The sequence below is a fragment of the Microcaecilia unicolor genome, chromosome 4 (genome assembly GCF_901765095.1).
Source record: "Microcaecilia unicolor chromosome 4, aMicUni1.1, whole genome shotgun sequence".
Classification (NCBI taxonomy): domain Eukaryota; kingdom Metazoa; phylum Chordata; class Amphibia; order Gymnophiona; family Siphonopidae; genus Microcaecilia; species Microcaecilia unicolor.
Window position 1 is genome coordinate 211,661,705 of NC_044034.1, and position 25,674 is coordinate 211,687,378.

The following is a 25,674-nucleotide window of genomic DNA, read 5'->3' on the forward strand; positions in this document are numbered from 1 at the left end:
GACCCTGATTCCCTCCCCTCCCCTACCTCCCCTGGCTGTCTTTCTAGCAGGGTGATAGTTGATTGTGGCATGGAGTAACTTGTCTCCCCTGTGGGGTTCTTTTCTTCTGTGGTGGTAGGTATATCTGAATTTCTGCCTCTCTTATTCCTGTCACTAGTGAAGAAGGTTGTTTTTAAAACAAAAAAAAGAGGAAACTTTGTTTTTCCCTCCTTTTCTGCCTCTGAGGTATAAACCTTTATTAATTCCTGTCACTAGTGAAGAAGGTTGTTTACAAAAAAAAAAAAGGAGGAAGAAGAAACTGTTTTTCCCTCCTTTTCTGCCTCTGAGGTAAACCTTTATTCCTGTCACTAGTGAAGAAGGTTGTTTAAAAAAAAACTCTTGTTTTTTCCTTCTTTCTCTTGCCTGTTACCTGATTTGTTTTCCTGCCTTTGGCAATGTATTCTAGGGGGCCGCTTGCGAAGTTTCTTTGAATTTCGCTGGCCAGTGTCTGATTCTGATCTTGGACCCTTCTGAGCTGGTACCAGTTGCTTTGATTTTTTTTTTGTGGGGCACGGCTCATGTCAGGATCACGAAACTCAGTTGTTTTTCTCCTCTTCACGGTCCTAGACGGAGGCTGGTTGCTGGAACTTGTACCTTTGTGGTTTGGAGGTCTTAGTCTGCCATTTCCAAAGTGGAGGAAGTTGCTCACTGGCTCCGTTTGGCTGCAGGCTCGGTCTTTTTAGTCCAGGGTTATTTTTTCATTCCTGTCAACCTTACGCGGCCGTTGGTCAGTTCTTTTTCAGACCGTCTGGTCTCTGCTGCTTCAGGCATCTTGCTTGAGACACCCCTGCTATTTGATTCTTGTTTTGGCAGCAGTTTTTCCTCCCTTCTTTAGGGAGGTTCTGGTTCTCTCGTCCCCATGGATCCCTCCTGTCCGCTCTGATTTGCCTGCAGGGTACTTTCCTTCTGGCGGGGGTCCGAGTTGACCTTGGTTTGCAACTGCTAGCTCATATCCCTCTTCTGAGTACCCTCGGGAGTGCCATTCTTGCCAGTCTTTTGCTTGGACTCAGTTCAGTGTCTCTTTATGGGAATGTACCTTTTTAGGGCTAGTTTGCCATAGCTCTTCCTTGCTTTCCCTTGCTTTTGGGTGGGAGTTTTAGCCTGGTAGAGGCAGATTTTGCCTTTTCTAGTTTCAGGCACCTCTCTCCTGACACATTTGGCACTCCTTCCTTTTTCTGTAAGGGGCGCAGTTCTTTCTTGCTGAGTAGATCTATTGCTGTGCATCTGGATTATCGCCGCTTAGCTCTGCGCTTTTCTCTACTTTTCTGCAGGGAAGTGGCTCTGTTCTAGGTCTGGAGTTTGACTCTCCCTTAGCTGGTTTTTCCTGAAATTAAACATGACCAAAACCGAGCTTCTCATTTCTACCCCCAAACCCACCTCCCCACTCCCCCCCGTTTTCTATTTCTGTTGATGGCTCTCTCATTCTCCCTGTCTCCTCAGCTCGAAACCTTGGGGTCATCTTTGACTCTTCTCTCTCCTTCTCTGCTCATATCCAGCAGATCGCCAAGACCTGTCGTTTCTTTCTTTACAACATCCGTAAAATCCGCCCCTTTCTTTCCGAGCACTCTACCAAAACCCTCATCCACACCCTTGTCACCTCTCGTTTAAACTACTGCAATCTGCTTCTTGCTGGCCTCCCACTTAATCACCTCTCCCCTCTCCAGTCGGTTCAAAACTCTGCTGCCCGTCTCGTCTTCCGCCAGGGTCGCTTTACTCATACTACCCCTCTCCTCAAGTCGCTTCACTGGCTCCCTATCCATTTTCACATCCTGTTCAAACTTCTACTAACCTATAAATGTATTCACTCTACTGCTCCCCAGTATCTCTCCACACTCGTCCTTCCCTACACCCCTTCCCGTGCACTCCGCTCCATGGATAAATTCTTCTTATCTGTTCCCTTCTCCACTACTGCCAACTCCAGACTTCGTGCCTTCTGTCTTGCTGCACCCTACGCCTGGAATAAACTTCCTGAGCCCCTACGTCTTGCCCCATCATTGGCCACCTTTAAATCTAGACTGAAAGCCCACCTCTTTAACATTGCTTTTGACTCGTAACCACTTGTAACCACTCGCCTCCACCTACCCTCCTCTCCTCCTTCCTGTACACATTAATTGATTTGATTACTTTATTTTTTATCTATTAGATTGTAAGCTCTTTGAGCAGGGACTGTCTTTCTTCTATGTTTGTGCAGCGCTGCGTAAGCCTTGTAGCGCTATAGAAATGCTAAATAGTAGTAGTAGTAGTGGCAGCTTTCTCGTTGTTCCTGGCCTGGCAAGAGTTGTTTCTTCCTCACTGCCTTACAGCTGCATTTTGCTCCCTATGGTCTGAGGATTCCAGATCTGTGATGCTTACCTCCCTCTTAGCAGGAGTTCTTTCTTTACGTTGACTGCTGCTCCATCTCGGTTGCCTAGGAGGGCGGTCATTGTGGCTCAGAGACTACTTAGGAGCCGAGAGTGTCTCTTGGGGCACGGGGCTTTCTCTTCTTGTAGTTTTAGTCCCTCTGGGCCAGGGGAGTGCAGCGCCAGGTCTGCATTTCCACAAGTTGTGCTCCTTTCCTGGCAGCACCTTCTCTGGCTGTTCCCGGGGGCTCCATCTTTGCATTTTGCTTGTTGAGCACAGCTCCATCGCTGCATGTTGAGCACAGCTCCATCTCTGCATGTTGAGCGCAGTTCCATCGCTGCATGTTGAGCGCAGCTCCGTTGAGCTCAGCTCCATCGCTGCATGTTGGGCACAGTTCCAGTTTGGCTTTAGCTCCATCGCTGTATGTTGGGCACAGTTCCACAGTTCCAGGTTGGCTTTAGCTCCATCGCTGTATGTTGAGGAAAGCTCTATCATGGCATGTTGACTGAAGTTCCTTCGCTATTTATTCTGCAACCTTTCATCGCTGCATGTTGAACGCAGCTCCATTGTTACATGTTGAGTGTAGTTCTTTCTCTGCAGGTCTCAGTGTGGGGCGCAGTCCTGTGTATGCATGTATAAAACGGCTCTGTGTCTGCCTGTGGAATGCATAAGTACATAAGGTCCATCGAGCCCAGCATCCTGTACACGACAGCGGCCAATCCAGGCCAAGGGCCCCTGGCAAGCTTCCCAAACGTACAAACATTCTATACATGTTATTCCTGGAATTGTGGATTTTTCCCAAGTCCATTTAGTAGTGGTTTATGGACTTGTCCTTTAGGAAACTGTCTAACCCCTTTTTAAACTCTTCTAAGCTAACCGCCTTCACCACGTTCTCCGGCAACGAATTCCAGAGTTTAATTTTTTTTTCTTACATTTGTACCCCGCGCTTTCCCACTTATGGCAGGCTCAATGCGGCTTACATGGGGCAATGGAGGATTAAGTGACTTGCCCAGAGTCACAAGGAGCTGCCTGTGCCTGAAGTGGGAATCAAACTCAGTTCCTCAGTTCCCCAGGACCAAAGTCCACCACCCTAACCACTAGGCCACTCCTCAACTTATGCGTTGGGTGAAGAAAACTTTTTTCCGATTTGTTTTAAATTTACTACACTGTAGTTTCATCGCATGCCCCCTAGTCCTAGTATTTTTGGAAAGCGTGAACAGACGCTTCACATCCACCTGTTCCACTCCACTCAATATTTTATATACCTCTATCATGTCTCCCCCTCAGCCGTCTCTTCTCCAAGCTGATAAACCCTAGCCTCCTTAGTCTTTCTTCACAGGGAAGTTGTCCTATCCCCGCTATCATTTTAGTCGCCCTTCGCTGTACCTTTTCCAATTCTACTATATCTTTCTTGAGATGCGGCGACCAGAATTGAACACAGTACTCGAGGTGCGGTCGCACCATGGAGCGATACAACAGCATTATAACATCCTCACACCTGTTTTCCATACCTTGCCTAATAATACCCAACATTCTATTCGCTTTCCTAGCCGCAGCAGCACACTGAGCAGAAGGTTTCAGTGTATTATCGACAACGACACCCAGATCCCTTTCTTGGTCCGTAACTCCTAACGTGGAACCTTGCATGACGTAGCTATAATTCGGGTTCTTTTTTCCCCACATGCATCACCTTGCACTTGCTCACATTAAATGTCATCTGCCATTTAGCCGCCCAGTCTCCTTGTCTGTGTGTGGCATGCAGCTCTCTCTTTTCATATGGAACGCAGCTCCCTGTATGCGTGCAGAGCGCAGCTCCACTGCCTGTTGAGTGTAACTCCATCTCTGTGTGTTTAGCACAACTCTTCTCTGCAAATTGGGCGAAGTTCCAGGGTGGTATGTGGAACACAGCTCTGTGACTGCAGGTGCTACACAGCTTCATGTCTGCATAGGAAGCATAGCTCCTTGCCGGCGTCTGGAGCGCTGCTCCTTGCTGGTGTCAGGAGTGCAGCTCCTTGCTGGCATCCGGAGCGCAGCTCCTTGTTTTCGTGTGGAAAGCAGCTCCTTGTCTGCATTTTATACACAGTTCCATCACTACTGCAGGTTCAGTTCTGCAGGTACCTCTAACATCCAGCTCTTTCAGTGGGGCACTGCTGTTCCTCTGTGTTACTCTCAGCTTCTTTGCTTGTTCAGTGCATTTCTATCTTTGCCAGAGGTGTGCAACTCTGTCTCTGCCCATGGTGCATGGCTGAGTTTGCGTGCTTTGAGTGCAAATCCGTTTGGTCTCATTGAGCACGGATCCTAGTCTGCCTGATGAGCGCAGCTTTGTTTCCGTCCCTTGAGCACAGTTCAGTCTCTGACTGTGGAGCGTATTTTACTACTACTACTATTTAACATTTCTAAAGTGCTACCAGGGTTGCGCAGCGCTGTACAATTAACAAAGAAGGACAGTCCCTGCTCAAAGGAGCTTACAATCTATTTTCACCTTTGCCTGTTGGGCACTGTTTCACCTTGTCGGTCAACCCCAGCTCTTTTCTGCGAGTTGGATACAATAACTTCTCGGCAGCTGTGGCATACCGCAGTTTAGATTGCTAGACAAGGCTGTCTTGTCTCCTGTTAGTTACCATTCCTGTGGCACCTTTGCTTACCATAGCCTCTTGGTGGCTGGCAAGAAGCTTCTCCACTGCTGGAGTTTGAATTCGTCTCTTCTCCTTTTGTGGCTACTTGGCACCTTGGGGGTCTTTTCTCCACAGTGTGGCTCTCGACTCTTTCTTTTTGTCTCCTTTTGTTCTCTTAGATCTGTTCTTTCATCCCTAAGTCCAGAGCGAGCTGGTTGAGGAGTACTCTTTGTACGATTGTACCCTGGTATGCTACTGCCCTTTTCTTCATGGTTCTCCTGGAGAGACTAACACTCCAGTTAGTTGGTTCTGTCGACTCTGGAGTCTCTTCTTGTTCTGTGGAGTTTGATTCTCTCACTAAGCGCGGGTCTTCCCGGGCCTTTCTTCCTTTCTTCTATGAAGTATGGCACACTGTTTGGGGTTGCATACTCCTAGTACTTGTTAGGGTCGCTTCATCCGGCCATCTTGGACTCAAGGCAGACCGGCAGGTTTGGGAGTTAGTCTTTGTCCTGCCAGGGTTTGAAAAAGTGGATCCTGGTCTAGGAGAGACAATTCTTCTCCTTGTTGCTCAGATTCGACTGTTGCCTTCCTTCCAAAGGGGGTCCTTTGGCATGAGTATCTTTTGCTGCTTCTTTTGCTACTCCCAGGATAGGGGTATGCAATTTTTCTTTTGCTCAGGACATTTATTTTACGTCCTATGGCTTCAGTTCCTTTTCTACTGTCTAACTCTGTTCCATTTTGGTAGCTTGGTGGTTCGAATATTTGAATCCTTTTCTGCTGATCAGTTTTTTGCTGTATGTATAGCTTGTTGATTTTTCAACCTTCTGCATTCTTCCCTCTTTGGGAAACTGCTTTGCTACATCCCATTAGTCTGGACTGGTCTGGTATAGATGACAAGGAAGGAAAAATTATGTTCTTACCTGATAATTTTCTTTCCTTTAATCGTACCAGACCAGTCCAGATGCCCTCCCTGGCTAAAGTCTGTCAGAGTGTTGTTTTCTGTAGGTATCCCTGGCTGTTCCATGACGCTTCAATACAGTGGGATGTCCTACAGCACTGCCTACTTCATCTTCGCTATTCAGTCTCCTGCCACTTGTTGTGCCAGCTCTGTATGACTCCTATTACTTTGGATCACGGAGTTCTTTCCCTGGATTCAGGGGTAGATTTCAATGTGCTTGGGCAAGCTCAGTGTGGACCATTCCCTCCCACTTATTTTACTGTGAGGGGAGGTTGCAGTTGCCTTTGGCCAAGCAGGAACAGTGAGGTTCTGCTTATTGGCTCCAAGAGTTGCCTGTTTGATCTTAACTGTGTTTTCTTCTAGACTTCAGAGCACCATTGCTTGGCTATTCAAAATACTGAACATTCCAGGCTGCACGATACCCTTAAGGGGCAGTTTACTTGGAACTATTTTCTCTGTCTCCTTCCGCTGGTAGATGGACACAACCCATTAGTCTGGACTGGTCTGGTATGATTAAAGGAAAGAAAATTATCAGGTAAGAACATAATCTTTCCATTCATACAATATAGTCGAAAGACAAGTTTACTAAATATCACAGCAGGCACTGAAAGGTTGGAAAAATTAAACATTCAAAAAAATAATCAAACAATATCTAAAAGATACCAGCAAAGGAATTTTAAAAAAACCCTTAAAAAACGCAAGATTGTGGTGGCCATTTGAGGCTGGACATGTGACAGAATCGGGTGGATATTGCTCCTGCCGCTACGACCCCGTTAACCACCAGGGAGATTCCAGGTAGGCTTGGGGGGCCTATTGTGGTGATGGTGGTTGGGGTTAGAAACTGGGGGCTAAGGCTAGGACCATCCTTATCCTTTGGGAGCAGGGAGGGGGAGACCAGAGGAGGAAGGGACTAAGGCACCCAATTCTGCTTATGCAGGTCCTGGCCAGTATTCAGCCAGGGCCCACATAGGTGTTTTTATGAGGGTCCCAGCTGAAGCTCCAGTGACTAACACTTTTGGAATTAGTCCTAGATATTCAGTGCTGGTGCCCAGACATGGCCTGGTATTGAATATCTAGGGCTAATTCTGCCCACGGTGGACAGTGTTTAAAACAATGCTGACAGCCGTGGGCAGAATATTGACTGGAATGTGTATAGCTGGCTTTTCAGGGCTACTGAAGGGAAAGAAGCCATAGTAGTAGTAGTTATCATGGTCCATCCAATGGGAAGGCAGTGAGAGTGGAGCACTGGAAGGGAGGAGGTGCTGCATTTGATTGGAGGGGGGGAGGTACAGAACAGAAATGAACCACTCTAAAACATGCCTCAATATGTTTATATAGGAAAAACTGTTCCAAGCAGTGAAGTATAGATATATTGATTCTGTATAACCTAGGCGCCTTTTTACTAAAGCTTAGGATGTGATAAAGGAATTAGCACATGCTAAATAGCCCATTTTATACATATGGGCTTCTTAACATTTAGTGTGTGATAATTCTGTTAGTGTGTGCTAAGCTTTAGTAAAAGGGCCTCTTAGTGATTAAAGAATTCCACCTTACAAATTGCTTCCTCTGCCATCTCTCCTGATCACAGACACACAGAAAGCACATACACATGCAAGCATCCATACATGCACATGCCAACACAAATGTACATACACACACGCACACACATATCAGTCCAGTGGCATAGCCAGAGGTGAGCCTGGGCCCATACACTTTGGACTCAGGCCCAAACAGAATTCTAGCACCCTTGTCCCACCAGCTGCAGAGGTCCTCTGGCAGCAAAAATAGCTCCCTTTCCTACTTGCTCCAGCTGGCACACTGTGTATGTCCTGCCGTCGCGCTGGCCTTCTGCTGCATACACTCAGTTTTCACGCATGTGCAAAAACCAAGTATACCTGAGGGGGCAGCGGCAGCACATGCACAATGCTGCTGGCTGGAGCAAGAAGGAGAGGGAGTTGTTCTTGCCTCTGGAGGACCTCTGCAGGTGCTGGGGCTTGGGGATTCCCACCAGCAGCTCAGTTATGTAATGTTTTTTGTTGGCGCCAAGGGGCGGGGGGGGGGGGGGGGGTTGTATAGACTACATTTGCCCACCCAGTGTCCCACCCACAGTTTGAGTCTAGCTACGCCTCTGCATCAGTCCCCTCTCCCAACACATATACACATCAACCCCCTGTCCCAGCATACACACATACATAACATTTGCATGCAGAAGGGTTGGAAAGAATTCCATTACCATTACCCATGCTCTGCATGCCTTCCTCATTTGTTATGATTTTCAGTGATCTTCCCTGTTCTGTTAAAATAAAAATGTGGCAAGGGGAAAAAAGGGCTTTTCACGTCATAAATATGCAGTTCTTGCTATTACTTCCTTTTTTAGATATATAATATCAAAGGTTTCTGCAGGAAAGGACCACTTTGTCGACCCAGTTTGTCCATTTGTGCCTGCCTATTGTCATATCACGTTACTTGATTTGTGGTCTTCTATCTTTCTCAAAGGATAGAGCTTAAATTTAAACACTATTTGTGTGTAAGTGCTAGGTGCACGCTCAGCACTGTTCTATAAATAATGTGCACCACTCACTTAGAAAGTAAATTCAAGTGGGGCAGTCACAAGGGAGAGGCATGGGTAGGACTAATATTTAAGCACTTAATTTAACAGAATGCTGTCAATTCCATGCTAACTCCCAGATCTATATATAGTGAGCCTAGAGATCCGCACTAAAATCGGCACAGATTCTATAAGAGTGTGTGTAACTTAACAAGCTAATGAATGCTGATAACAGCACTTAACAAGCAATGAGCACTAATTGGCACTGATTAGAATTTACGCACACAACTCGCTAAGCATATTCTGTAACGAAGTGCACCGAACTTCTAAGCACACAGGCAACAGGGGGCATGGTTATGGGCAAGGAAATGGGTGTTACAAAATTTACAAGTGTAGTAATAAAATATGGCCCAGTGCGTGTAAATTTACGCACCAGGATTTACGCCATATTTTCTTTGGTGTAAATGGATGTATGTAGTTTTAGGTGCTGAGATATCAACTAAGCTTATTCTATAATCAGCGTCATAGAATACGTTTAGTTGGCACCGATTTCAACGCTGATTATTTTAGGCGCCATATATAGAATCTCTCCCTAAGTGCCACATATAGGCATGCACATTTATGCCTGCTATTGACGTAGCATGGTGCGTGGGTCCCAACTTATGCTAGTATTCTATAACGGAATCTTGGAACCCAGATGCTGAAATAGAATTAGAATACGGCATCTAGGCGCCTAGTTTGTGGCAGTCAGTTATAGAATTGTCCTCTTTCTCCCAAATTCTATATATGGTGCCTAGATTTGTGCATTCAAATTTGTGCATACTCCCGAGATGCACACACAAATTAATTGCTAAATGAGTTCAATGACATCAATATTTGGGTTGCACTCAATTTTGTGAGCACATCTGGCTGCTCACTATTCTATAAGGCAATGCGCCTAACTCCCACTCCCATTTTTCGAAAGGGAGCGTGGCCATGGGAAGAGCATGGACGTGGCAGGGGTGTTCTGAAAATTTGCATGTGTAGTTATAGAATACGGTATCAGTGCGCCTAACTTCGGTGCCAGCATTTACACCAGGTTTCAGCAGGCTTAAGTCTGGTGCCCAAAGTTAAGTGTGAGATGCATAAGCACTATCCTTTATCATTTAGTGCTGATTTGTTCCAGCACCTAATTCTGAGTGTCATTTATTGAATTTGACCCTTTGTGTTTATCCAATATATGCTTAAATTCTGCTGTTATAACCTTCCTTGGAAGACTCTTCCAGGTATCTGTCACCCTCGCATAAACCTTAGTTCTCCGAGGACAAGCAGGCTGCTTGTTCTCACGACTGGGTGACGTCCGCGGCAGCCCCCATCAACTGGAAGAAGCTTCGCGGGCGGTCCGCACGCAGGGCACGCCCACCGCGCATGCGCGGCCATCTTCCCGCCCGTGCGTGACCGTTCCCGCCAGTCTTTTCTTTTCCGCGCCTGGAGAGAGACGTGTCGCACATCTCTCTCTTCGTCAGCCCCGGAAAACCGTTGCATTGTTCGCGAACCTTCTTTGTTTTTTCCTTGTTGTTGTCGCGCGTTCCGCAAGGGTTTTTTCTCTGGTTAAAAAAAAAAAAAAAAAGAACGCGCTGTTTTTTCCCTCGTTTTCTAGCGGGGGTGCCAATCTTCCATGCTCGTGACCCGCATCCAGTCTTACCAGCTCTACACGAGCATCCACATGCGGAACAATGTGAAGCAACTGGCGGACCTGGTCGATAAGCTCCCGCCGGAGCAGCCCAGGCCCTTTCAGGAGGTGGTCAGGCAGCTGAAGGCGTGCAGAAAGGTCCTGTCCAGGGGTATCTATGACACCTGTGACGTGGCGTCTCGTGCTGCGGCCCAAGGTATAGTGATGCGCAGGCTCTCATGGCTGCGTGCCTCTGACCTGGACAACCGCACCCAGCAGAGACTGGCTGACGTCCCTTGCCGGGGGGATAATATTTTTGGTGAGAAGGTCGAGCAGCTGGTGGACCAACTGCATCAGCGGGAAACCGCCCTCGACAAGCTCTCCCACCGGGCGCCTTCAGCATCCACCTCAGCAGGTGGACGTTTTTCCCGGGCCCGGCAGGCTGCGCCCTATGCTTTTACCAAGCGTAGGTTCACCCAGCCGGCCCGAAGGCCTCGTCAGGCACAGGGACAGCCCCAGCGCGCTCGTTCTCATCAACAGCGTGCGCCTAAGCAGCCCCCTGCGCCTCCACAGCAAAAGCCGGGGACAGGCTTTTGACTGGATCCACGGGAACATAGCCATCATCAAAGTGTCCGTGCCGGACGATCTGCCGGTCGGAGGGAGGTTAAAATTTTTTCACCAAAGGTGGCCTCTCATAACCTCCGACCAGTGGGTTCTCCAAATAGTGCGGTGCGGATACGCCCTAAATTTGGCCTCCCACCAAATTGTCCTCCGGAAGCTCAATCCTTCAGCTCCCATCACAAGCAGGTACTTGCAGAGGAACTCTCCGCCCCTCTCAGCGCCAATGCGGTCGAGCCCGTACCACCCGGGCAGGAAGGGCAGGGATTCTATTCCAGGTACTTCCTTGTGGAAAAGAAAACAGGGGGGATGCGCCCCATCCTAGACCTGAGAGGCCTGAACAAATTCCTGGTCAAAGAAAAGTTCAGGATGCTTTCCTTGGGCACCCTTCTGCCAATGATTCAGGAAAACGATTGGCTATGTTCCCTGGATTTAAAGGACGCATACACTCACATCCCGATACTGCCAGCTCACAGACAGTATCTCAGATTCCGCCTGGGCGCACGGCACTTTCAGTATTGTGTGCTGCCCTTTGGGCTCGCCTCTGCCCCACGGGTGTTTACAAAGTGCCTCGTGGTGGTAGCGGCGTATCTACGCAAGCTGGGAGTGCACGTGTTCCCATATTTCGACGATTGGCTGGTCAAGAACACCTCGGAGGCAGGAGCCCTCCGGTCCATGCAGTGCACTATTCAACTCCTGGAGCTGCTGGGGTTTGTGATAAATTACCCAAAGTCCCATCTCCAGCCAACCCAGTCTCTGGAATTCATAGGAGCTCTGCTGAATACCCAGACGACTCAGGCCTTCCTTCCCGAAGCGAGGGCCAACAACCTCCTGTCCCTGGCTTCGCAGACCAGAGCGTCTCAGCAGGTCACAGCTCGGCAGATGTTGAGACTTCTGGGTCATATGGCCTCCACAGTCCATGTGACTCCCATGGCTCGTCTTCACATGAGATCTGCTCAATGGACCCTAGCTTCCCAGTGGTTCCAAGCCACCGGGAATCTAGACGATGTCATCCGCCTGTCCACCAGTTGCCGCACTTCACTGCTCTGGTGGACCATTCGGACCAATTTGACCCTGGGACGTCCATTCCAAATTCCGCAGCCCACGAAAGTGCTGACGACGGATGCATCTCGCCTGGCGTGGGGAGCTCATGTCGATGGGCTTCACACCCAGGGTGTGTGGTACCCCCAGGAAAAGGATCTGCAGATCAACCTCCTGGAGCTCCGAGCAATCTGGAACGCACTGAAGGCTTTCAGAGATCGGCTGTCCTGCCAAATTATCCAAATTCGGACAGACAATCAGGTTGCAATGTATTACACCAACAAGCAGGGGGGCACCGGATCTCGCCCCTTGTGTCAGGAAGCCGTCGGGATGTGGCGTTGGGCTTGCCAGTTCGGCATGCTCCTCCAAGCCACATACCTGGCAGGTGTAAACAACAGTCTGGCCGACAGGCTGAGCAGAGTCATGCAACCGCACGAGTGGTCGCTTCATTCCAGAGTGGTACGCAAGATCTTCCGAGAGTGGGGCACCCCCTCGGTGGACCTTTTCGCCTCTCAGACCAACCACAAGCTGCCTCTGTTCTGTTCCAGACTTCAGGCACACGGCAGGCTAGCGTCGGACGCCTTTCTCCTTCATTGGGGGACCGGCCTCCTGTATGCTTATCCTCCCATACCTTTGGTGGGGAAGACCTTACTGAAGCTCAAGCAAGACCACGGCACCATGATTCTGATAGCGCCCTTTTGGCCCGTCAGATCTGGTTCCCTCTTCTTCTGGAGTTGTCCTCCGAAGAACCGTGGAGATTGGAGTGTTTTCTGACTCTCATTTCGCAGAACGACGGAGCGTTGCTGCACCCCAACCTTCAGTCCCTGGCTCTCACGGCCTGGATGTTGAGGGCGTAGATTTCACTGCGTTGGGTCTGTCTGAGGGTGTCTCCCGTGTCTTGCTTGCCTCTAGGAAGGATTCCACTAAAAAGAGTTACTTTTTCAAGTGGAGGAGGTTTGTCGTTTGGTGTGAGAGCAAGGCCCTAGAACCTCGTTCTTGCCCTGCACAGAACCTGCTTGAATACCTTCTGCACTTATCAGTCTGGCCTCAAGACCAACTCAGTAAGGAATCACCTTAGTGCGATTAGTGCTTACCATTATCGTGTGGAAGGTAAAGCCATCTCTGGAGCGCCTTTAGTCGTTCGATTCATGAGAGGCTTGCTTTTGTCAAAGCCCCCTATCAAGCCTCCTACAGTGTCATGGGATCTCAACGTCGTCCTCACCCAGCTGATGAAACCTCCTTTTGAGCCACTGAATTCTTGCCATCTGAAGTACTTGACCTGGAAGGTCATTTTCTTGGTGACAGTTACTTCAGCTCGTAGGGTCAGTGAGCTTCAAGCCCTGGTAGCTCATGCTCCATATACAAAATTTCATCACAACAGAGTAGTGCTCCGCACCCACCCAAAGTTCCTGCCGAAGGTGGTGTCGGAGTTCCATCTTAACCAGTCAATTGTCTTGCCAACATTCTTTCCCAGACCGCATACCCGCCCTGCTGAACGTCAGTTGCACACATTGGACTGCAAGAGAGCATTGGCCTTCTATTTGGAGCGGACACAGCCCCACAGACAGTCTGCCCAATTGTTTGTTTCTTTCGACCCTAACAGGCTAGGGGTCGCTATCGGGAAACGTACCATCTCCAATTGGCTAGCAGATTGCATTTCCTTCACTTACGCCCAGGCTGGGCTGGCTCTTGAGGGTCATGTCACGGCTCATAGTGTTAGAGCCATGGCAGCGTCAGTGGCCCACTTGAAGTCAGCCACTATTGAAGAGATTTGCAAGGCTGCGACGTGGTCATCTGTCCACACATTCACATCACATTACTGCCTCCAGCAGGATACCCGACGTGACAGTCGGTTCGGGCAGTCGGTGCTGCAGAATCTGTTTGGGGTGTAAATCCAACTCCACCCTCCAGGACCCGAATTTATTCTGGTCAGTCTGCACTCTCAGTTAGTTGTTCTTCGTAGGTCAATTTCTGTTATGCCCTCGCCGTTGCGAGGTTAAATTGACCTGGGTTCTTGTTTTGAGTGAGCCTGAGAGCTAGGGATACCCCAGTTGTGAGAACAAGCAGCCTGCTTGTCCTCGGAGAAAGTGAATGATAAATACCTGTAGCAGGTGTTCTCCGAGGATAGCAGGCTGACTGTTCTCACCTACCCTCCCTCTTCCCCTTTGGAGTTGCGTTTCATCTTTTCTTGCTTGTCATTCAACTGGCGGGAACGGTCACGCACAGGCGGGAAGACGGCCGCGCATGCGCGGTGGGCGTGCCCTGCGTGTGGACCGCCCGCGAAGCTTCTTCCAGTTGATGGGGGCTGCCGCGGACGTCACCCAGTCGTGAGAACAATCAGCCTGCTGTCCTCGGAGAACACCTGCTACAGGTATGTATCATTCACTAACTCCCTTCCGCTTGAGATGATAGCTCAGGAGTCATAGGTGTGTGTCTCAATGAACTGCTTCTCTTGAAAGTTGCTTACTTGTAATACATGAAGACAGCAATTCCCCAGTGACACACACACTCCCATTTCTCCTTCAGAGTTGTTCTTTGCCCAGTCAAAGCTGTGTCATAAAACTAAGGGAAATGGCAAAGTGGTGCCAACATAGGAACTGTCACACGAGAATAAAGGCTTTTGCCATTTCCAAAAAGCTCTGGAAGAATCTGTCTGTTCGCTGTCAAATGCAGTCACATGTCCTCCAAAAATACTTGTTACATGGTTAAGTAATTTTGCTATTCCATTGGGAAATATGTAACCGCATTGGCTTTGTCACTTTCCTTCACAACAGGATCTACACGTTACTTAGGATTATCAGTGTTGAGAAGCGCCGGGATTCTGCCCGTGGCAACCGGTACCTGATTGAACTGGAGCTATTGGAGAGGGGACGCAGGACCGTTCGCCTCTCTGAGTATGTCTATGTTCTGTTGCATCACTTCAAGCAGAATGGAAGCATGGAGGCTAATGAAGATGAAGAGGAGGTGGCTGTTGAAACAGCCACAGAGCCCCAGCAGCAGCAGACTAGCCCCTGGAACACAGTATATGGGAAGTCTGTCTTGTGCCAACCTATCAGGCTGAATTGGAGGCACAATGTGATGGTACACTTTGTGATTCCAGGTGAGAGACTGAGGCTATTATTGGATCACAAAAGTGGGATACCATACTGCATGTACTTTGTCATTCAATATGCAAGGTAGTGATATTTACTTTGGGAGACAATATTCAGGTGCCCAGTGACAAATTAAGGCTATCATTTAAGCTTTTTTATTGTCACATTAATTTTTGTTGATTTTCAACAGCAAAGATAACATACAATAACCCTGTGTGGATCAATTTCAATATGCAGCAATAACAGTTAACTGAGAAACATAAATTTCTACTGTACCTTTCTGTATTTTATGACTTGTACCTACTTCCACCCTATACTCCTTCCCTTCCCACCTCCCTCTCCCTCCTTTTCCCCTTCAATAGCTATCTTGAAGCCCTGAGATATATGTTACCAACAGCCCATGGTTCCTTCAGGCTACCAGTGTAGTTGAAAGGTGTATTCCCCCCCCCCCCCCCCCCCCCTTTGCTTAAAATACCATTCTAAAATACTGAATGTGCTATCTTTGTTATTTCATGGTTAAATGTAGGGATTACTGGATTACTTTTCTACAAAATGATAATTATTGAATACATTTGTAGCTGTGTGATAAATTCAGTAATAAAAATGTTAAAACAGTAAAACGTACCCATGGACTTTGCAGCTATAAGAACATAAGAACTGGCATTCTAGATCAAACCAAAGTTCCATCAGTCTTAATATTCTGTTTTCAACAGTGGCCAATCCTGGTCACAAGTGCCTAGCAGGATTCCACAAAGATTTCAATCTACTTATCCCTAGGGATATGCAGTGGCTTTCCCCAGATCTACCTTAATAATGATTTATTGATTTTTCTTAAACTTAGCTGTGCTAACTGCTTTTACCATTTCTTCCAGCAATGAGTTCCAGCGCTTAACGATGTGTTAAGTGAAAAAATATTTTATCCTGTTTGTTTTAAGTGTACTACTTAGTAATTTCATGATGAGTCCTCTAGTTTTTGTATATTTTGAAAAAGTAAAACAATTCATATTTACCTGTTCCACTCCATTCAGGATCTTATAGACCTCTATCATGCCACATAAGCAGTATGAAATTGCCCCCACAATTGAGTTCTTATGTGTTCTCTTCCAAAATGTATCTTGCTTCCTAGACTCTTTGGAAGCTACACATAGACATTCAGTAGGAAATTGGATTAAAGGTCTGTAGTGGAGGTGAGGGAGGGAGGGAGAGCAGCACAGGGCAGTAATAGTCAAAATCCGTTAAAGCCAGTTTGGACCATATGTATGCTTGCTGATCAACACAATATTAATGAATTTCTTTGGTTTCCTGTAGTGAAAAATCAAGCTCGCTGGGTACAACAGTTTATTACAGATATGGAAGATCTGTACCAAAAGACTAAGGATGAGAACTTCAATGTCATCCTAGTTGACTTTGACAGTGAAGACATGGATGTGGAGAAGGCTCTGAAGGATGCCAAATTGCCACGGTAAAATTTCTATATTGTAAATCACGTGGTATCCCCAAGTCCATCAGAATAAAAATTACTTGTGTGTTTTATCATACAAGGGCCCTTATTTAGAAGCTGTATTTGTGTTTTGCAAGACTTGCATTTTTTTTTTACGTTTGTACCCCGCGCTTTCCCACTCATGGCAGGCTCCATGCGGCTTACATGGGGCAATGGAGGGTTAAGTGACTTGCCCAGAGTCACAAGGAGCTGCCTGTGCCTGAAGTGGGAATTGAACTCAGTTCCCCAGGACCAAAGTCCACCACCCTAACCACTAACCACTAGGCCACTCCTCCATAGAAGTTCAAATTCCGATTTTGTAAAGCTGGGATGTGGATGTCTAAACTGTAGTATGTCCTTATAGCAAGGGGGCATGATCTGGACTTATTGTTGGCAGGACTAAAAAGGGACCCAAATATGGATGTCCAACTCTGATTTCAGAAGGGGTAAGGGCTTCTTTGTCCAAAAAAGATGGTCATTGTTATTTAGACCTGGTATCTACCACATCTAGGTTACAGAAAGCTGCTCCAATTGAGCTTCTGTCCACTGGAGGGATTAAGGGAAGTCATTCCCTTAATCCCCAAGTTGTTGCTGCCCACCCCAAATGTGAGAGTGGCAAGGGATCTCAGGTTCTGTGACAGCTTCAGGAACTAGGAAAGTTCATGTTATAAAATGGCCACAGACATTTATGTGGCAGGGTAGAATAGCCTGATGGTTCAAACTGTGGGCTAAGAGCCAGGGAACCCTGTTTCAAATCCCACTGCAGCTCTGTTGCCTTTTTTCTTCAAATTGTGGGCACAGGCACTGAATATCCGGGACTAATTTTTGCTGTCCTGGCTGCCGGAGCTTATGCAGGTCCTGACCAATATTCAGCCAGGGCCTGCATAAGATAGTTATGCAGGCCCTGGCTGAATATCGGCCATGACCCACTTTTAAAATAGTTTTTTAAGGCCTGCTAAGTCCCCTCATGCCTCCCCAAAATGATCCCCTTCTTCGTTCCCCCCCCAGCCCATGACCTTAAGTACCTCCCTCCCTATCTCAGTAGGCCCCCTGGGTCTACCTTCAATCTTTGGTGGTCTAGTGGGAGCTATGGGGGCAGAAGTGAACCCCCTCGCTCCTGCCCCTAGCAGCAGATTTCTCAGGATGGCTGCCACAATCTCTTGTGGCAGCTTATGGTACAGTGGTAGTACCACAAGGCTGCCATGAGAGGTTGTGGCAGCATTTTAAGGATGATGCTGCTAGGGAGGAGCAGGATGGGGGCAGGAGCAAGGGGGGGTTTATTCCTGCCTCCATCGTCCCCACTAGACCATCAGGTATTGAAGGTAGGGTTGAGGAGGGGCCTACCGAGATGTGGGTGGGATGGTGAGTCATTGTGGGAGGGGGGGTGGAAGGGAGGTACTTAAGGTCACAGGCCAGGGGGAAGGGGGTCTGAGGGGGCTTGGGAGACCATTAAAAGTTTTTTTTAATTTATTTGGGTTTCGGCTAATATTCAATGCTGGGCCCACAAAGCTGAGTTTGATTCCCAGCACAGGCAGCTCCTTGTGACTCTGGGCAAGTCACTTAGCCCTCCATTGCCTGCCACATTGAGCCTGCCATGAGTGGGAAAGCGCGGGGTACAAATGTAACAAAAATAAAATAAATAAGCAGGTGAATTTAGGACAGCTTTTGAGTTGTTCTAAATTCACCCACTTATGTTAAAGGCAACTTATTTAACTCCAATGGGCCAATGATTTTATGAATGTTTTTATGTGTGCTGTCTTGAATGAGCAGTTTTTGTCTTTGAGGTGATATATAAATCTTATAATAAAGATGAAGATATTATTAATGTGCAGTAAAAAATACCATTGTACTTTGCATTTGGGGCCAGATATGCAAAGTATTTTTCCTTTAGACAAAATGGGGGAATACCTCTCTTGAAGCTGTCTCTGCTACATACACTTTTGGTGTAGTAAACTTACATTTTTCGCTACCCAGGGTTTTTAGATGATATTGGAAACGTCCACCTCGCATCCCCAAGCACCTTCCCTTTTCTGTTTATTATTTTCTTTTATTTTCAGATACCAATACTTGAAACGGACAGGAAACTTTGAGCGTTCAGCTGGACTACAGGCAGGGGTGGATTCAATAGAGGTGAGAGCCGGAAGGAAGGAAAGAAGGTGATAAAGCTCAGCAGAAGTGAAAGATGAGGAGGTGCTACTAGGAATGAAGATAAAGTGTGACTAAAGAAGCAGCTCCTAAATGTTGAGAATGGCCAATATTTTCATGTCATGGGGTCCCTAAGCAGTCTCAAAAAGTTATGTTTTTGTACTTCTGTAACTTTTTTATTGTTTCACATAAAAGGATGGTGTTTGGACTGTTGTATTGGTTGCTCTAAAATAATTAATTAAAACCTCATTTATTTTTGTTTCTGATGACTTTAGTCACCATTTCCCAGAGATGGTCACAAATGGACTTAGTACTAAGAGTGGTAAAAAAGCACTGCCCAACAAGATATACTCATAGCATAAGGTATGATGAGATAGTACATATATTTCTCCGAGGACAAGCAGGCTGCTTGTTCTCACATGTGGGTCGGCGTCCACGGCGGCCCCAGGAACGGAGATTTTCCAGCAAAATCTAAAAAGCTTTGCGACAGCCACCAGGGCGCGGGACGGACGCACCGCGCATGCACGGCCATCTTCCCGCCCGTGCGCGTCCATTCCCGCCTCAGTTTTTTCTTTTCCACGGTGGAGAGTGGCTGCGTGTCAGCCTCTCTCCCTCAGGTCCCAGGAAAAACTTAGGCGACTTCGCGTTGTATTTATCGCTTTCTTTTTGGTTTACATCGCCTTTTCTTTTCCAGTTTAAAAAAAGAAAACCCTCTTTTTCTTAGTTTTTGTCCCCGGTTAAGTTTCCTTTTGTTTCCGTTGTGGCCTTCTTTGGCCACGTGTCCGCGGTACTCCTTTTGTGCCCTTGGTGGCACCATTGAGCCGTTTGATTTCGCCACCACGATTTTTCCGCTGATGTCATCGAAGCCTCCCAGCAGCTTCAAGAAGTGTGCTCGGTGCCAGTGGTCTATCTCGGGCACTGACCCGCACTCCTGGTGCATCCAGTGCCTTGGGCCCGACCATCACCCATACGCTTGCAAGTTGTGTCTGAGTTTGAAAAAACGAACACAGGCATCGAGAAGAGCTCTTCGGGACCGTCTTTTCGGAGCTCCGACTGATTCATCGACATCGGCACCAGGGATGGCATCGACATCGGGCGCGCAGGTAATGGCTGTCTGAACATCACCTTTAGCTGGGAGTAGTGAGCCGTCGAGTGGGTCTCCACTTGTCTCGAAGGCTCCTGCTGTGAAGGCCCACCGGGACCGATCGATGTCGGACCCGACCCCGAGGAGGCGTGTGGATTCCACGTCCTCTTCTTCGGTACTGAGGAGTACCGGTGACGTGCTTCGAGCAAAGGCGAAGAAGCATCTGCACCAGTCTCCTTCGAGGCAAGGTACCAGGAGCTCTGGGGCGTCGAAGGATTCGGCACCCGGAAAGCGTCGACGCCAGGAGGAGCGCTTACCCTCCATACAAGAGGTGTCGGTGTGTCGATTTTCGGACAGCCTGGTACCACCTCCCAGGCCTACGCAGAATCTGACATTGACTCCTGTACCGGCCCCACAGCCTTCCTCGACAACGACTTTAGAGGAGAGCGTCCGAGCCATTCTTCCAGGCCTTCTGGAAGGGCTGCTCTGTCAGTCGCCCTCGGTACCGTCGATGGAAGCGGCAGCTGGCTCCGCCCCTGTGGTGAGGTCACCGACGCCGGTACCGCTTCTGCATCAGCCTTGGCTGCCACCCAGGTCGACTCCCCGTCGACGTCTTTGGAGGGAGCTTCATCACCGCCGGCATGGGAGTTGACTTCTCGAAATCGCCGTAGGGGACATGGTTCCTCGGTGTCAAGACGGGCCCAGTTTCGGACTGCAGTTCGAGAAGTCTTGTCCAATACCGAAGAGGATGCCTCCTGGGATAAAGGGGAAGATCCCATATATTTCTCTTCCGAGGAGTCTTGTGGTCTTCCTTCTGATCCCACTCCTTTACCTGAGAGGAAGCTTTCTTCGCCGGAGAGTCTCTCCTTCTCTTCATTTGTCCGGGAAATGTCTGTGGGCATTCCCTTCCCTGTGGTCACTAAGGATGAGCCCAGGACTGAGATCCTCGAGGTCCTTGACTGTCCTTTGCCACCAAAGGAGTCATCCACTGCCCCTCTGCATAATGTCCTTAAGGAGACATTGCTGAGGAATTGGATGAAATCGTTATCTAATCCCACCATCCCCAAGAAAGCGGAGTCCCAGTATCGAATCCATGGAGAACCTGAGTTGATGAGGTCCCAGTTACCTCATGACTCTGCGGTTGTGGATTCCGCTCTCAAGAGAGCCAGGAGTACTAGAGATTTCGCCTCGGTGCCCCCGGGGCAAGAAGCTAGGGCTTTAGATTCTTTTGGGAGGAAGGCCTACCAGTCCTCTATGCTCGTGTCCAAAATTCGATCCTACCAGCTCTACACGAGCATTCACATGCAGAACAATGTTAACTACTACTACTACTTATCATTTCTATAGCGCTACTAGACGTACGCAGTGCTGTACACTTGAACATGAAGAGACAGTCCCTGCTCGACAAGAGCTTACAATCTAATTAGGACAGACAAACAGGACAAACAAGAGATAAGGGAATATTAAAGTGAGGATGATAAAATAAGGGTTCTGAACAAATGAATAAGGGTTAGGAGTTAAAAGCAGCAGCAAAAAGGTGGGCTTTTAGCGTCGATGTGAAGACGGCCAGAGATGAAGCTTGACATACCGGCTCAGGAAGTCTATTCCAGGCATAAGGTGCAGCAAGATAAAAGGAACGGAGTTTAGCAGTGGAGGAGAAGGGTGCAGCTAAGAGAGATTTACCCAGTGAACGGAGTTCCCGGGGAGGAATGTAGGGAGAGATGAGAGTGGAGAGGTACTGAGGAGCTGCAGAGTGAATGCACTTATAGGTCAATAAGAGGAGTTTGAACTGTATGCAGAAACGGATAGGAAGCCAGTGAAGTGACTTGAGGAGAGGGCTAATATGAGCATAACGACACTGGCGGAATATTAGTCGTGCAGCAGAGTTTTGAACAGATTGAAGAGGAGAGAGATGGCTAAGCGGGAGACCTGTGAGATGCAAGTTGCAATAGTCTAAGCAAGAGGTGATAAGAGTGTGGATGAGGGTTCTGGTAGTGTGCTCAGAAAAGAAAGGGCAAATTTTGTTGATAAGCAACTGACGGACTTGGTGGACAAGCTCCCTCCGGAGCACGCCAGGCCTTTTCAGGAGGTGGTCAAGCAGTTGAAGGCGTGTCGTAAATTCCTGTCCAGGGGTGCTTATGACACTTTTGACGTTGCATCCAGATCTGCTGCTGAAGGTATAGTGATGTGCAGACTCTCCTGGCTGCGGGCCTCTGACCTGGATAATCAGATCCAGCAGCGGCTTGCGGATGTTCCTTGCCGGGGGGGGGGGATAATATTTTTGGTGAGAAGGTCGAGCAGGTGGTAGAGCAGCTCCACCAGTGGGAAACCACCCTAAACAAATGCTCCCACCGGGCGCCTTCAGCGTCTACCTCAACAGGTAGACATTTTTTCAGGGGAAGGAGGAGTGCTCCCTATGCTTACAATAAGCGTAGGTACATTCCACCTTCCCAACAGCCTTCTCAGGCTCAGCCTCAGCGCGCTTGTTCGCGTCAACAGCTTGCACCCAGTCAGGCCCCTGCAGCTCCCCAGCAAAAGCAAGGGATGGGCTTTTGACTGGCTCCAGTTGAGTATAGCTGCCATAAAAGTACCCGTGCCGGACGATCTGCCGGTTGGGGGGGGAGGTTAAAATTTTTTCACAAAAAGTGGCCTCTCATAACCTCCGACCGGTGGGTTCTTCAAATAGTTCGGTTAGGGTACTCCCTCAATTTGATCTCCAGACCTCCAAATTGTCCACCGGGAGCTCAGTCCTTCAGCTTCCAGCACAGGCAGGTACTTGCAGAGGAACCTTCTGCCCTTCTCAGCGCCAATGCGGTCGAGCCCGTTCCATCAGGGCAAGAAGGGCTGGAATTCTATTCCAGGTATTTTCTTGTGCAAAAGAAAACGGGGGATGCATCCCATCCTAGACCTAAGGGCCCTGAACAAATATCTGGTCCAAGAAAAGTTCAGGATGATTTCCCTGGGCACCCTTCTTCCCATGATTCAGAAAAACGATTGGCTATGCTCTCTGGACTTAAAGGATGCTTATACACACATCCCGATAATTCCAGCCCACAGGAAGTATCTTCGATTCCGTCTGGGAACACAGCACTTCCAGTATTGTGTGCTACCCTTTGGTCTTCCATCTGCGCCCAGGGTTTTTACAAGATGCCTGGCAGTAGTCGCAGCGTCGCTACGCAGACTGGGAGTACATGTGTTCCCTTATCTCGACGATTGGCTGGTGAAGAACACCTCAGAGGCAGGAGCTCTACAGTCCATTCAGGTGACTATTCGACTCTTGGAGCTACTAGGGTTTGTCATCAATTACCCAAAGTCCCACCTTCTTCCAGTTCAACAACTAGAATTCATAGGAGCTCTGCTGGACTCTCAGACAGCTCGGGCCTATCTTCCCGAAATGAGGACAGACAACCTTCTGTCTCCCGTTTCCATGGCCAGAGTGTCTCATCAAATTACAGCTCGGCAGATGTTGAGACTGCTAGGCCATAAGGCCTCTACAGTTCATGTGACGCCCATGGCACGCCTTCACATGAGATCTGCTCAATGGACCCTAGCTTCCCAGTGGTACCATGCTACGGGGAATCTAGAGGATGTGATCCAACTGTCCACCGAATTTCACAATTCCCTTCAGTGGTGGACAATTTGATCCAATTTGACCTTGGGTCATCCCTTCCAAATTCCTCAGCCTCAAAAAGTGCTGACCACGGATGCATCTCTCCTGGGGGGGGGGGGGGGGGCTCATGTAGATGGGCTCCACACTCAGGGAGCTTGGTCCCTCCAAGAATCAGGTCTTCAGATCAATCTCCTGGAGTTGCGAGCGATCTGGAACACTCTAAAGGCTTTCAGGGATCGGCTGTCCAATCAAATTATTCAAATTCAGAAAGACAACCAGGTTGCCATGTATTACATCAACAAGCAGAGGGGGGGGGGGCACCGGATCTCACCCCCTTTGTCGGGAAACCGTTCAGACGTGGCTTTGGGCTCGCCGTCATGGCATGTTTCTCCAAGCCACGTATCTGGCAGGCGTAAACAACAGTCTGGCCGACAGGTTGAGCAGGATTATGCAACCTCACGAGTGGTCGGTCAACTTGGGCGTGGTACACAAGATCTTCTGAGCGTGGGGCACCCCCTCAGTGGATCTTTTTGCCACTCAGATCAATCACAAGGTCCCTCAGTTCTGTTCCAGACCAGGCCCACGACAGACTAGCTTCAGATGTCTTTCTCCTGCATTGGGGGAGGGTCTTCTGTATGTGTATCCTCCTATACCTCTGGTGGGGAAGACTTTGCTGAAACTCCAGCAAGACTGTGGAACCATGATTCTGATTGCGCCCTTTTGGCCGCGTCAGATTTGGTTCCCTCTTCTTCTGGAGTTGTCCTCCGAAGAACCGTGGAGATTGGCGTGTTTTCCAACCCTCATCACTCAGAACGAGGGGCGCTTCTGCATCCCAACCTCCAGTCTCTGGCTCTCACGGCCTGGATGTTGAGAGTGTAGGCTTCACCTCCTTAGGTCTCTCTGAGGGTGTCTCCCGAGTCTTGCTTGCTTCCAGGAAAGATTCCACGAAGAGGTGTTACTCTTTCAAATAGGGGAGGTTTGCCGTCTGGTGTGACAGCAAGGCCCTAGATCCTCGCTCTTGTCCTACACAGAACCTGCTTGAATACCTTCTACACTTGTCAGAGTCTGGTCTTAAGACCAACTCCGTAAGAGTTCATCTTAGTGCAATTAGTGCTTTCCATTATTGTGTAGAGGGTAAGCCTATCTCTGGACAGCCTTTAGTTGTTTGCTTCATGAGGTTTGCTTTTGTCAAAGTCCCCTGTCAAACCTCCACCAGTGTCATGGGATCTCAACGTCGTCCTCACCCAGCTGATGAAAGCTCCTTTTGAGCCACTGGATTCCTGCCATCTGAAGTACTTTACCTGGAAGGTCATTTTCTTGGTGGCTGTTACTTCAGCTCGTAGAGTCAGTGAGCTTCAAGTCTTGGTAGCCCGTGCTCCTTATACTAAATTTCATCATAACAGAGTAGTCCTCCGTACGCATCCTAAGTTCTTGCCGAAGGTGGTGTCGGAGTTCCATCTTAACCAGTCAATTGTCTTGCCAACATTCTTTCCCCGTCCTCATACCCGCCCTGCTGAGTGTCAGTTGCATACATTGGACTGCAAGAGAGCATTGGCCTATGTGGAGCGGACAAGCCCATTCAGACAGTCCGCCCAAATGTTTGTTTCTTTTGATCCGAACAGAAGGGGAGTTGCTGTCAGGAAACGTGCCATTTCCAATTGGCTAGCAGATTGCATTTTCTTCACTTACGCCCAGGCTGGGCTGACTCTTGAGGGTCATGTCACGGCTCATAGTGTTAGAGCCATGGCAGCGTCAGTGGCCCACTTGAAGTCAGCCACTATTGAAGAGATTTGCAAGGCTGCGACGTGGTCATCGATCCACACATTCACATCTCATTACTGCCTTCAGCAGGATTCCCGACGCGGCAGTCGGTTTGGGCAGTCGGTGCTGCAGAATCTGTTTGGGGTCTAGAATCCAACTCCACCCCCCTAGGCCCATTTTTATTCTGTTCCAGGCTGCACTCTGTTAGCTGTTTCTTCGTAGGTCAATCTCTGTTATGTCCTCGCTGTTGCGAGGCCCAATTGACCTTCTTTGTTGTTTTGAGTGAGCCTGGAGGCTAGGGATACCCCACATGTGAGAACAAGCAGCCTGCTTGTCCTCGGAGAAAGTGAAGATACTTACCTGTAGCAGGTATTCTCCGAGGACAGCAGGCTGATTGTTCTCACCAACCCGCCCACCTCCCCTTTGGAGTTGTTGTTTTTTCTTTATTTTGCTTTTCATATAACTGAGGCGGGAACGGACGCGCGCAGGCGGGAAGATGGCTGTGCATGCGCGGTGCGTCCGTCCTGCGCCCTGGTGGCTGTCGCAAAGCTTTTTAGATTTTGCTGGAAAATCTCCGTTCCTGGGGCCGCCGTGGACGCCGACCCACATGTGAGAACAATCAGCCTGCTGTCCTTGGAGAATACCTGCTACAGGTAAGTATCTTCACTATACTTGATCTTGATTTGTCCTTG

At 48.6% G+C, this 25,674-nt stretch overlaps 1 protein-coding gene across 1 annotated transcript in view; it reads left to right on the plus strand.

Moving 5' to 3' along the window:
• The window catches only part of B4GALNT4 (beta-1,4-N-acetyl-galactosaminyltransferase 4), a 577,155-nt gene that overhangs the window by 508,727 nt on the left and 42,754 nt on the right, over positions 1–25,674 (plus strand). The window contains exons 17-19 of the mRNA XM_030202455.1: positions 14,585–14,910; positions 16,211–16,364; positions 18,440–18,512. Coding sequence (XP_030058315.1) covers positions 14,585–14,910; positions 16,211–16,364; positions 18,440–18,512 — 553 coding nt within the window. The remainder of the gene's footprint in view (positions 1–14,584; positions 14,911–16,210; positions 16,365–18,439; positions 18,513–25,674) is intronic.